Source organism: Polypterus senegalus, chromosome 5 (assembly GCF_016835505.1).
Source record: "Polypterus senegalus isolate Bchr_013 chromosome 5, ASM1683550v1, whole genome shotgun sequence".
Classification (NCBI taxonomy): Eukaryota; Metazoa; Chordata; class Cladistia; order Polypteriformes; family Polypteridae; genus Polypterus; species Polypterus senegalus.
This window is the reverse complement of record NC_053158.1, coordinates 59,934,587-59,948,941: the sequence shown is the minus strand read 5'-3', so window position 1 is coordinate 59,948,941 and position 14,355 is coordinate 59,934,587. Positions and strand designations below refer to the sequence as shown.

Here is a 14,355-nt window from a genome sequence, read left to right as displayed (position 1 = left end):
AAGTACTGTTGCTAACCATGTGATATCCCTTCATGGCCTTATTTTACCCATTTTCTAATGGCTCCTTCCAGCATGATCCTGTACCATGTCACAAAGCAAAAGTCATCTCAAACTAGTGTCATGAGCATGGCAAAGAGTTCAGTGTTCTTCAGTGGCCATCCCATTCACCAGATATGAATTAAATAGAACACCTTTGAGATGTGGTAGAACTAGAGATTCACAGCATGAATGTGCAGCTGACAAGTCTGCAGAAACTGTGAGACATGATCATCTCAACATGGACCAGAACCTCAAAGGAATATTTCTAGCATCTTGTGGAATTCATGAAATGAAGAACTGAAGCCATTTTGAGAGCAAAAGGAGCCCCACCCAGTTTATTATAGTGTTTCCAAGAATTTGCTCAGTGTGTGTATTTTAGGTACTGTTTATGCATTAACAACAAAAGGAAGACCAATTATTCTGTGTAAGTGATCAAAAATAGATTTTAATTTTTATACTCTTCAACAGTTTATAATATACTACAATAGCATGTGAAAGCTGCCACACATCAATTAGTGCATTACTTAAACATTGTTACCATTTGTTAAGTAGGTGGTGCTCAACCACACATCTCAAGGGCTGCAGGTTTTATTTGGAATCAGCTTAGACATTCCCAGATTTCTGGGTGCCGGAGCCTTTCACAGTGGCAATGGGAGGAAGGCATAAACCAGACCTGGCCACGAATCCTGCCCATCATAATGGTAAATAATTATAAACAAAAACATTGATCATTAAAAAATACTGTAGAATGATAAACTCCTTGCAACAAAAATTAAATTGTATAACCAAGAAAATAAATCTAAATACTGCACTTTATGTTTAATTTTTTGGAGGCAACTAGGAAAAAATGCTGCAGCCGTTGAGAATTCAAGTTGAGTAACCCTCTACTTAAACCAAATGCATTTTTAATTTCAGTTAATGAAAATGCAGCAACAATGAAATGTTTCAGGCATTAAAAATTTAGTTTATATTTTTCTTTTCTTTTATTTCTTAATACAATGTATGTAACGCAGCTGAACATTCTGCTATAATTTCAAGTTTCTCCTAAGAAAAAAATTATGCCCTTAATATGCAACTCGGCAAAATTCTAAAGAACTGGCATTGGAAAGGACAGCTGATATATAAGGATTCTATACAAAAAATAAAGAATGAAGCTGCACATTTTTACTATCAATTAATATGGCCCGGTGCGTTATGGAATGCATCAAATATACACGTCATATTTTAGGTTGGGACTACCAGCTCTCAACTTCAGCCCATGCCTAACAGACTCAGGTTTACTGTACTTTAATTTTCAGAAGTTATGAATTAGGCAGTTAGAGATGGGTTTTTTCTGTAGTTTTGCAGCTAAATCAATTCTGTAGTTTTTATTTATTTTTTATTTGTAGCTTAACTATCTTCACAGGACTACGAGATGTTTTGTTGCAATGGCCAATCTGTTTACTGTCAATGACTGATTTCAAACCAGAAGGTAACTATCAAGCATTCTTCTCGGTGTGGTAATTTAATTATTGGTAAGTTAAAGAATTGCAACAATGCTCACATACATTAAGTGCTCATAAATATGTGTATTAAAAATAACAGATTTTTTTTAATAGTGTGGTGACTATTAATTTTAATTTATATTAACATCCATTACCACACACTAATTGGTCACATCAATTAACTGATAAACTATTAAAAATGAAACTTTAATTACTCACTCAAAACATCATTTTCTATTTGTTCATTTAATGAATAGAACCTCAGAACATGCAAAGTGTGTCAGTTAGAGTTTGTAAGGATACATTTTTAAATTAAATTGCTGATAATAAAACTTCCTAAACTTTCCAGTAGGCCCAGTAGGAAGCAACAGGCCCTTTTCTGTAAGATTAATGAACACTGACAACATTTATTGAATGGAGTGACAGTAAAATAATAGATGCTTGATTTAAAGGCAGCATTTGGCATGTGATTGAAAATTTGCAGACATGAAACCTCACTGCTGGAAGGGGTCTCCAGAATGGAGGCTAGTTACCATGAGACAAAAAGAAATAAAATTAGTGAAAGATATTAGGCAGACTATTTAGCCTCTCCATATCATGCTGAATCGAATGTATTTGCACATAACTACATAAACAGTACAAGTAGAAAAGTAAAATATATGTAAAGGAAATGTATAATCATTATAATTATTCTTCTGCAAAATATTCACTACTAAATGAAACCTTAAAATTATTCTTTTTTATTTTTATGGTTGGGGCGCATAAACTCATATGTGGTCTAACAAAGCTGGCAACACAGCAATGTCACTGACATAAGTGCGAGATGAGATGAACAAAAGGGGATAGTCAAAATGTGCAACTTTTTAAAAGAAAAATAGTGTTCAGTTACGTAAAGATCTGAACACGGAATTTATAAAGAATAAACAAAAAGCAATCTGAAACTTAAAACACCCATTCTCTTGAGATACCAGTGATGCTAAATTTTATAAAGTGGTGTACTGAAGAATGCAAAAATGGATAAACCTCTAAAAAAGCAGGTTTTGGTTTACAATTAAAGTCAGAAAAAGTTACACTCACAAAACTGTTTTACTGCTTAAGGGATACTGATGACTACCATATATACTCACGGATAAGTTCTCCCGCGGATAAGTCGGGACTTAATTTTACTGTATAATTTCTGGTATTTTAAAATGACGGTCGTATAAGTCGAATGTGGAAAATGTACGCTATTGGTCCAAGAGATTACGATATGCTAATGCCCATGTGAGAAAGTAACCACGGAGCACACTGCCTTTTTTTTCTATGTGGGTGCGGCAATGCTCTTTATCAGCGGGTGCTCCAAACCTCTCTCTCTCTCTTTCTATTGTGCCTACATGACCACACAGTAATACCTGAACTATTCCGGAGTGACATTTGCACTGTTTTGTGTTTTTTGTATCTCACACCATCATACACTTTTATCATAAGTGCATCACTTATCTACGATGGAGCATTTGAACAGAACAAAATATAAAGCTGGTTTTAAATTCAAAGTCGTTGAAGTGGCGAAAGAAATTGGTAACTGTGCTGCTACAACAAAATTCGATGCATCTGAGAAACTGATGTGAGATTGGAGGAGGGAAGATGTAAAAAAAAAATAAAAAATTAAGTGTTGCATTACTGAACGGGTGTACAAGTCGGGATCTGATTTTATGATCAATTTTTCAGGTTTCAAGACCTGACTTATACGTGAGTATATATGGTATGTGTAGTAATGGCAGAACTTATAATTATTCTTACTTTCAGAACAGCTTAGGTGTACTTTTTTGCATTTATAAATCAATGAGTGGAAACTATGATACTTTAAGGCTATCTTTAGGAACAATAATAAAAACATTCTTCTTTTATAACACATAATTAACTAAATCGTGTAATATTTTATGCCATCCATTTTGCTCACATGCATTTACCACTCTAGAGCCATGGGGGCAAAAGGTGATCTAACAAGCACTGGAATGAGCTAATCCTGGATGTGATGCACAGACATTCACAGTAGGCCATTATAGATTCACCAAATAACTATACCAGCATGCCTTTGCAGTGTCGGAGGAAACCCTTACAAAACCCTCAAGAGACATGAAGGAAACTTACAGCCTTACAAACTCCAAACAACCGTGACTGGTCTTGAAATCAAACGTGGGTTTCTACAGCTACATATGTTATAATCACTGCACTACTGTGCTGCTCCATGCTAATTATTATCTGGAAAAAGGAACTACATAAAGACAAAGAATAAATCATACAGAGCACTGAAATAAAGAGAAACTCCTAACTTCTGTAACATAAAGCTAGTCCCCTTCAATACAGCCTTTAATACTGAGAATGAACTACAAAATCAACAAAGCGTGTTGACATCCACATTGCAGACATTTCAAATCGTGTCTTCTGCAATTAACTAACTTGTTGAATTAATAGAAGCGATTCTTTTGAAACCTAATTGGCTAAAATGTTTTGTGAGTGATTTCAGTAAAAGCATATCAGTGATGTCATGGTTGACACACTATGCTACTTACTGTTGTATGCAGAAAATATTTTGCAGTACTATGATAAAGGAAAAGGGGGTGGATTTAATCGCAATTAAATCTTCATTTATGAAGTGTTAAAATGTAAATAGGGTAATGAAAATTACTGTACATATTCTAAATTTATATTTATCATCAATGTACTTTATTACCACCAGGCTATATTGAAAATTTTGCTTTTTTAAGACCATCCATGGTTATAAAACATGGCAAAAATTTTAGGGACTCGCCGGCTGCTTGTTCCATCTTAAGTGCATAAAAATAGGAACTGATTCTACAAGAGATCAGTTTCCTTGAGGACAACAACTGAGTGTTGAAAGTGTTCATCTGATGTCTCTCCTTTTCCAGTGCTTCTGGCTAGTCATACTGAAGAAAGCACCTCACTTGTAGGGTCCTTCTCTTTCTTTTCATCCCTGTCTACATCGATGACATGAATAGATCCTGGCTTAATCATTAAATCCTCGACATCAACTTGGCTCTTGTTATCCTCAACTTCCATGTATCTTCCTGATGGAAAAGATGACTTTGAGAGGACCTGTTTTAAACGTCGCTTCATATCAGGGTCAGGGCAGAACAGGTAATCATACAGTGCAGCTGCAATAATGGCACCCATGAGTGGACCAACCCAGTAAACCTAAAGTATAGAAACATAAGTGGGTTTTGGTAAATAACAACATCTTATCATACATCATGAACAACGACTTTAATCATGCAACAAATACTATATGTTTTCATTGCAACACCAATAATTATTTTGAACTTATTTAAATAAAACAGCAATTATTAAAATCCACTTTTACATTGAACTTGATCTTACTGGACAATCTCAATCTCATCATGTCTATCAGAAAAATATCTGAATTGTTGTGCCGAAGTGAATACCCTTTTTTAAAAATATCAAAGGTCTGCAGTTGCCATCTTTCAATTTAGAAATACGAGCACATTTGGAAAGACCATGGGCCTCATGCATAACGCCGTGCGTAGAATTCGCACTATAACATGACGTAAGCACAAAAGCGGAAATGTGCTTGCACACAAAAAAATCCAGATGCATAAATCTGTGCAAATGCCAGCTTCCACGTTCTTCCACTACATAAATCCTGGTGAGCTGTAAAATTAACGCTTCTCCACCACAACTCCTCCCAGAATTACGCCTCTTTGAATATGCAAATCAATATAAATAGCCCTTAAGCTCAGCCTTCTGTGAAAAGGCAATGTCAAAAGCATGAGGGAAAATAGAATTTCAGCGAATGTCAAGTGGAGGCAAAGAAAAACGTACTATTTGTTGGTTTAAACAGTGGTATAAACAACAAAAGGAAGTTGATCAAGTGACATAGCATGTCGTAGAAACTCGAAAGTCATAAAGTCAAAAGGTGAGTCGTAAACCACAGTCTGAGTGTCATATGAAAGCTTATTAGGGTACAGAGAAAAAAAAAGGCACACAGTGGGGAAAAAAGCATGAAATGTCAACTTTAATCTCGAAATTTCCACTTTAATCACGTAGTTTATTTTGTCATTAAAGCAGAACATCATAAACTTCATCTTAAAATCATTCAATTTACTAGTTTCTCAAATCCCATCGTAACTAAAGTAGCACGTTAAATGCTTTGTTTTGTATTTGATCTTCTATGTGCTCTATGTGTGTGAATCACTACGTGCTTCTGGGTTTTCTCTTCCCCCGACAGGACATGGAATCCATTACATTCGTGATATTACAGCTCACTGAATAATTAAAATACTGAGATGTATACATGATATCATTTTCATGATGATTGGAGTTAAAGCATGTTATTAAACATGGGAGCATGGTGGTGCAGTGATTGTTCCTGCCTAACGCAAGATGCTTGCTTTGCCGTGCATGACCTTCAATGAAATACTTTATTGCAGCAATACTGTCTCTTTCAAACGTACTAACCCTCAATTCCTGTCCTTACATTTCTTTCTCCAAATACCCAATCGCCATACAATCAGCTCTGTAATAGACGTTAAACCATCTGTAAGCTTAGAATGCCGATTTTTTAAAACTTTTATGGAACATTGAAATATCTTCGTAGTATGTGTCGCGTCAGTACCAGCAAGAATACAGCATGAGGCAGGATCAATCCGTGAACGGAGCACCAGTGGCTCACTAGCACTGTGGCACTGTGTCCTCACATGTTTAATTATTATTAACAATATAGATTGTTTATAGATTATTTAAATGAAGTTAAAGTTTTATCTATATAATATAATAAACATATTTTGCTGCATTTCATCTTAAAAATTATATCGTCATCATATGTAAATACGCGCTTTATAAAGTGGCTCAGGTTGTGCAATATTATAACTGGATCGCAAGTTTACAGTGAGGTAATTGTACTTATAAGTACAAACAGATCTACAAGGAGCACTTGATGGATTGATTGAGTGCGTTTATAGTTGTTGAGAAGAAACTGTTTCTGAACTGCGAGGGAAGGCTCTGAAGCGTTTGCCGTACGAGAACAGTTCAATAGACAGCATGGCTGAGGCAGTGTGTGCTTGATGCTGTATACTGATAATTCTCTTTCTGATCAGGTGCTGTACAGCTGTGATTCACACTCAGATACAGTGATATTAATACTCTGAGTGGTGCAGTGAGAGTAATATGGAAAAAGATGATCTGATGTGGGATCCGAGGTGCAGTGAGAGGAACAACGCTAAAGCAGTTATGGTATTTGGAATAGTTTGACCATTCTGTGGACCATTATACTGTTACAGGTTAATTACAATCAGATGCATTAAACTATATGAGGTTAATTTCAGTGTATTTATAAAGGAACAGTAGCACTGCTTTGACGCTGGGTGCCGCCAGTCTGTAAAACCGAGTGTAGGACTTGAGTACGACAGGGTACGAGCTACTGTGGAAATGTGCGTGGCTTTACGCCAAGTTTAGATTTTATACATTTTTGTGCAAGCGCACCGTTTATACAGCAGGCCCAATGTTACAAAAACATACTTTTGTTAGGCTGACGCCCATGCATATTTTTGTACAGGTTCCCTATTTTTTTTTTAATGCTCTTTCAACAAATTAATTTACTTGTGCCTTCCAGAGCCTGAAAACAATGACAAAACCTCCTGACCTACTTTATTCATTCTACAATATCAACATTACACGATGGCTAGCTAGTATCAAAATTAGCCTCGACATTCATCTGCACAGCACGCTGACCTATTAATAGAAGGAAATTAAGAGGAGGAGAAAACTCTTCATGTTAGAATTAAAGATAAATCTGTAATGAAAAGGTGGCTGGTGTTTCAGCTCACTAGTTCACTTAGTGGGCTGTGTTTCCTCACTTATGCTGTAGTTTGAGTTGCTGATTTTCCTTCTCTAATGAAAATAGCAACTCTCATACTGCTTTGACCGCAAAGGTGGGTTTTTTGACAAACAGAAAATGTAATCAGCCTTTGAAGGTATAAAATACAAACTCTGTGTATTTTCAGAATTCTGATGACAGATATGAAATATTTAAAGTCATCTTCCTGATTTTTTGATGTTTAGCACAAGTGAGTATTTTTATTATAGCTTGTAATTAATGATACTTGATATTACTTGATAAAGCAAATCAGACGGCAATGTTGTGAAAGTTTGGGTATTGTCTGATTAGAGCATTATTTCCTTGAATATGTCTGTAGATTTTGTTTCAGAGCCACAAAAACAAGAAAGATTAAAACAAACTGAATGAATACACAATACATGAAAAATAAGAAGAAAAGAAAGGAGGTGATTCAGTTCATCAAGCTTATTTGGTTAGCAGCTATTCCAGTATCTCACCCAGATATGTTTTGAAAGTCGTCAAGATTTCTGTTTCAACTACAGGACTCCTCACTTTGCTGCAGTGTCTTCTGACTCCTTATGAATGGGTGCTCTTACCCACGGTGTACCGTTTATGAAAGTAAAACTGTGCATGCGGCGTACATCAAAGGATGTGGTATACACACAAAGGGGTGCCATTTGTGCTAATAAAGGGGCATATACTTCTGACACTGATGGGTACCCCCACTCCAACAGGTCATTGAAGTCTAATTATACTAACTGCCTACTATGGAACATGAAGGGCAAAATCCGTCCACCCCACCTGGAGCTCCAAATGAGCTTCAACTGCCACTGCTGTTAATCTTCTGCTTTATTTTGAACTTTGTGTTCATTAAGTGGGATTTTACCAGGGTGCTGCTTCAATACTTCACATACCCTTTGTCTATCCCACACAAGTCTTCAATACATTTCCTTGCAATTTCCACCAGTGGAAGTGAGTTTGTGTTTGACTATTGAATTGAAAGAATTCTGACTAATTCATTGTATTGATGTCTTTTAGACCTCTGAAGGCTTAGGTCTTAGAAAAAAACTTTATCCCTTAGCAACTCGAGGCAAAAGTAAAAAAATTGTGTAATAATAGACTCTATTACTAGACTGTATTACTAGGACTGAATTCGTATATTTAAAGAACATTTCAGAAGTTAGAACTCTTCAATGCAGAATGATAAGGTTAATTAATACTTTTATTTTTTGTCGACTAGATTACTGTCAATCACTCATAATAGGAATACCTAGGAAATACGTCAGTTGGTTGCAGTTACTTCAAAAAGCAGCAGCAAGAATCTTAACCAGGAAATAGAAATCTGAGCACTACACACCTATTTTGGCACCATTATATTGGTTACACATATCCTTTAGAACTGACTTAAATAACAACTATTGGTAAATAAAGCTTTAAATAATCTTGCTCCTTCCTATATTTTGAAATGCTCATCAACCTACATTCTAAGTCATAACCTAATATCTTCTAAAAGTAATTGCGCACTCGCGCTCTCTCTCTTGTTTGCTCATGCACTCACGCTCTCTCTCTCTCGCTCTCTCTCGTTTGCTCGCACACTCACGATCTCTCTCTCTCTCTCTCTCACCTGCTTGCGCACTCGCACTCTCTCTCTCTCTTGCTCGCACACTCGCGCTCTCTCTCTCTCTCTAAACGCTTCCTATACAATCACAATGCCCGTCGTACACGGGGCTAAATGATTTTCACGATTTTCTTTGTAAAAATTAGGGTGCGTGGCTTACACGAGGAAATGTAATTCTGCAATGTTTACTTCTTCTGCTTGGGCTCGCTCATTCTCTCTCTCGCTCACGCTCTCTCTCTCGCCCATGCACTCTCGCTCGCGCTCTCTCTCTCTCTGCTTGCTTCGCGACTCAAGGCTCTCTCTCTCTCGTTTGCTTGCTCGCGCACTCTCTCTCCTTTGCTTGCTCACGTTCTCTCTCTCTCTCTCTCGCGCACTCGCGTTCTCTCTCTTACTTGCACACTCGCGTTCTCTCTCTCTCGCTCGCGCACTCGTGCCCTCTCTCTCTCTCTCTCTCTCTCGCTTGCGCACTCGCGCTCTCTCCCTCTCTAAACGCTTCCTATACAATCACAACGCGCGTCGTACACAGGGCAAAACGATTTTCCCAATTTTCTTTGTAAAAATTAGGGTGCGCGTCTTACACGAGGGTGTGTGGTATACAAGTAAATACAGTAATTCCACGCCGGGTCAAGGGGTGGCAGAGTGTACTAATTTTCTCTCTCTCAATCCCTTGCAGACCATTCTCGGGAAATTCTTCCTGTTTCTTGGGCAGTCAGCGACGTCACTTCCGGTTCCAGACCTGATAACATCACTTCCCTTACTGGCCTATAAAACCGCCATCTTGCCTTCAGTATATCAGTTCTTTTTTGGACTCAGTTGTGATAAGCATTTTGGCAGCCAGGAAATATTATACGGATGGCTGCCCCAAACCTTTGCAATGTCTTTGTGTTGTACTTGTGACACTACATTTTAGGCTCCTAATAGACCACACATGCATAGAGTAATACTGGTCTTCATGAATGAGAAATCATTATTAATCTTTACTTTCCTCTGCTTTTCTTTTCATTATTTCTGTGCTGACGTTTTGTGCCACCACCACCACCTGAACAAAGCACTGTGCAGCCATCTGTGATGCCCGAATGAAGGCGGATGACCCAACAACCCACAAGACTCATTGCATTGAATACTCTGGAACAACAAGGAATGACCGAAGAAAATTTATTTTAGGTAGAATGCCCAGTGGGGTCTAGGTAGCCTAGTGGTTTTGGAAGCCCTGCAGATATTTTTTTTCTCCAGCTTATCTGAAAGCTGTTTTTTTTCTGTCCTCCCGGCCATCTGACCTTAGCATTCTTACTTATCTTTAGACACTAAAAATCCAATACTATATATAAAGGATTCTGTTTTTATACTAATTATACATCTATTTTATGCAAGCCCATAGTCATTTTTGTGATTCAGTCATTATTCTTACATTCCTAATTTTTTTACTGCATTTTTTCTTTGACATATTGTAAAGCACTTTAAGTTACATCCTATGCACGAAAATTAGCTAGAGATACTGTATATATGTTGTTGTTGTAGATAAGCACCTGAACTCAGCATTCTTTGCTCAAAACTAAAAGAGTTTAAATTGCCAAGCCTGTGAGTGTAGGACTTGCACTTTAATCCTTAGTCAATCTCCTCTGCACAGCTTCTAGTGCTGCTATGCCCTTTTTGTAGTGTTCTGACCAGATCTGCACACAGTACTCCAGATAGTTTCACATTATAGAGTCTAATATCACTTAGTTGCACTGAACATATTTCTATTGAATAGTAGAGCAGGTTTGGCAAGATACTGAACTTGGTGAGGGACTTGTCTGAATTGCTTTTAGAACAATAACATTCAAACAATCAAAGAACAATTAATGGTTGAGGCTGGAATATGATTGCCCAGTAGCTCAGTTAGACAATGGTCACACAAAAATGAATCCAATTTAGAACATATGTACATAGAATGTAGTGTAAGGAGCATGTAAAACAAAAATATATAAATCACAAATTCATTTGCAGTCAACAAATGTATTAGTATAGGGAACAAATTAATATCAGCAAGGTGATAATGCTAAAAGCTGAAAACAGAGAAGTATTAAGTGTCAGCAGGAGCTGTACATACAGTCTTGTCTAGGTTCAGAAATTAAACTCCTGAACACACACACACAAAAAATATCATGAATGTTAAAAACAAAATTGAAAGGGCAGTCAAAGATTGGCACTGCTTGAATTGGCTAACAAACTTTTTAAGACAAAATTATAAACAGGATATTATATAAAGAACTAGACATGAACAATGAAGAGATCATGACTCAGTGGGGCACAAATGAGGAGAGATTAGGTAAGGATTAAGAAAATAAAAAAGCTTCACAATATATACAAATAAAATTCAGCAATCTTTTTAAAGTTACTTTGTATATTACTCATACACAACATTAAAAATGGAAGCAAAAGAGCTTAGAAAAATGATATGTAGCTGCAATTAGGTAACAACAGCCATGGCATTATAGCAGAATTCTACCTAATAAATACCTCAATGAAGTATTTTTGAAATGAACATTACTGTGAATGCAAACAGGATGGATAACCACTGTCCAGTATTTAGTATGACATGTTGTAAAAATTAAAGTAAAAAAAAAAATTAAATTATGACAAGTGAGTTACAGAACTGATTCTGTGATTGCAATGCTAGCATACATCACACTGAAATTCTTTAAACAGCTTGTTTTGAAATTACCTGACGTCCATGCATTCTTTTACAATGACCCACACTTGAAGATACCATTTCTAGAGCTATGCAGAAAAACCTGCCATTGTTGATTTCATCAGGCTCTTCATGAGCTCTTAATTGTGTCGTGTATTTTAAAAGCAAACGTTAACAGTACTTAGGATTATTTACTAAAATTAACAATTATACATGGCCCTGTCAATATGCATATGAATAATAAGCCACGTACTGTCCCATATAAGATGCAGCATGGGGAACTGCCAAACAGTGATAAGACAATACAAAGTCATAGTTTTGGAAAAACAATAAGCTCTAGCAGTTCAGTAATGTATCTTTAGGCTTGAGCCAAGAATACTGTAAGTCACCAAAAAAGACAGCATTAGTAGCTTCACATGTAATTAATTGCTGGACATAAAGGTCATTGGAGGTCAGTTGGGGAGAGTAATGGATGGACGAGAAAAAGTGAAGGAGAACCCAATATCCATCTATCCATCCATTATCCAACCCGCTATATTCTAACACATGGTCACGGGTGTCTGCTGGAGCCAATCCCAGCCAACACAGGGTGCAAGGAAGGAAACAATCCCCGGGCAGGGTGCCAGCCCACCGCAGGGCACGCGCACACACACACACAAGCACCAAGCACACACTAGTGACAGTTTAGAATCGCCTGCATGTCTTTGGACTATGGAAGGAAACCGGAGTACCCGGAGGAATCCCAAGCAGACACAGGGAGAACATGCAAACTCCACATAGGGAGGACCCGGGATGTGAACCCATGTCTCCTAACTGCGAGGCAGCAGCACTACCACTGCGCCACAGTGCCACCCCAGACCCCAATATCTTACTTATAAATACCATTACCTGAGTGGTTGCCTACCCCTTTAAATGCTGCTTATGGCTTAGAAATGCAGAAGCAACAGGGACCACCAGAGGAAGCCCTGGGTGTACGATTTCTACACAAGGTGTGGGGATGGATCTAGAGATGGGATTATAAAGCCATCACGGTCCCAACGGTCTGATGAGCTTGGGGTTGGAGCAAAGTCAGAGACAAAAGTTCAGTTGTGGGAGGTCAGACTGGTGAATGACAAAGACAGTAGGTTAGGAAAGGGAGAGCTTTGAGAAACAGGAACTCAAGAGGGGCAATAGGAGTTTGTTTAACTGGTTTATTTTATACTTTCCTTGTGTTATCCCTCTTTTGTGTGTTTAGTTATTATTTTTAAAATAAACACAAACTTTTTGTATTTATTTAGATGACTAGTCTCATTTCAATTCGAGCACTACTGTAATATACACACGAAGATATTTTTATATTATATATATACACACACACACTAGGGGGTTCCCCCGCTTGCTTCCCTTGCCAATAGACCTGTGTTATGCACCAGCCACTTCGCATCTCTACTGCTCATGTTGTGAAGAGGGGGGCTGAACGCACCCCAAGGAGACGCAGTCGCTCCTTCCGAAACCCCCTCTTAAACTGTGATATAATGGGAAACAAATACAGGTTTTTTTTTTTACCTCCTCTTTGCTCGATCAGATGCTGGCTTGCTGCTGCCACCGTGCTGCATGATCTGCATCTTGTGCAGCACTTTGAACATTTAAAAGCCTGTACAGCAGCTGTCCTACTCTTTGTCTTTTATTTCCGGCCCTGGGCGTGTTTAAATCATTTGGCACAAAATCTCGTCTTGCAGGACATCGAGTTCTTGATATTTTTTAGTTTATAATTTAAAAGTGAAATAAGAATCTGAAAATCTAACAATATCACATTAAAGTTTGATAAATTCTGAAAAGAATGATACTAAACATATTTATTTTTAAAATAAGTCTGATTTAAAGTGTGACAAAAAAGTGACATAAAAATGTCATATAAAATCATTGCACAAAATTGTTGCACTTTTAGGCTTAGGATTTTATATATACAGAATAGATAATTACTTATGTATATAGATTTTATACATACTTCCCCTGGAACACTAGAGGGCAACCCCCCTGGCTCACAGTGAGGCCCGTGGCCACCACCAGGGGGTGCCTGGACAGTTCCTGAGCCCTGGGCTGCAGTACTTCTTCCGGCAGTACTTCTGGGTGTGGCAGAAGTTTTGGGAGCACCTGGAGCACTTCCAGGTGCCGTAAAAAAGGGACTGCCTCACTCCATGAGGGGAGCCAGAGTTGGGAGGTGGTGGAGAAAGGAGAGACAAAAGGAGGGAAAGGACTGTGTATTCGTGTTGGTGCATTACTTTGTGCTTAAGTACTGTGCTCTGTAGTGGGGAGTGAAGGGACAGCACTGCCCCACTTAAAAAAAAAAAAAAAACGTGTGTTGTGTGCCAACTCTATGGATTGCCTGTGTAGGGTTAGGGCAGCTGCATGTACTACGGTGCACACAACATTATATACAGTGATCCCTCGCTATATCGAGCTTCGACTTTCGTGGCTTCACTCCATCGTGGATTTTAAATGTAAGCATATCTAAATATATATCACAGATTTTTCGTTGGTTCGCGGATTTCTGCGGACAATGGGACTTTTAATTTATGGTACATGCTCCCTCAGTTTGTTTGCCCAGTTGATTTCATACAAGGGACGCTATTGGAGGATGGCTGAGAAGCTAACCAATCAGAACACATATTACGTATTAAATAAAACTCCTCAATGATATACGATATGC

The 14,355-nt window shown here is 37.8% G+C and overlaps 1 protein-coding gene across 1 annotated transcript in view; it reads right to left on the bottom strand.

The window, feature by feature from the left end:
- Nucleotides 1-3,194: 3,194 nt before the first annotated feature.
- aqp4 (aquaporin 4) overlaps nt 3,195-14,355 on the bottom strand; it is a 31,753-nt gene continuing 20,592 nt past the window's right edge. Inside the window, exon 5 of the mRNA XM_039754680.1 lies at nt 3,195-4,718. Within this exon, the coding sequence (XP_039610614.1) occupies nt 4,446-4,718 (273 nt within the window). The 3' untranslated portion in view covers nt 3,195-4,445. The remainder of the gene's footprint in view (nt 4,719-14,355) is intronic.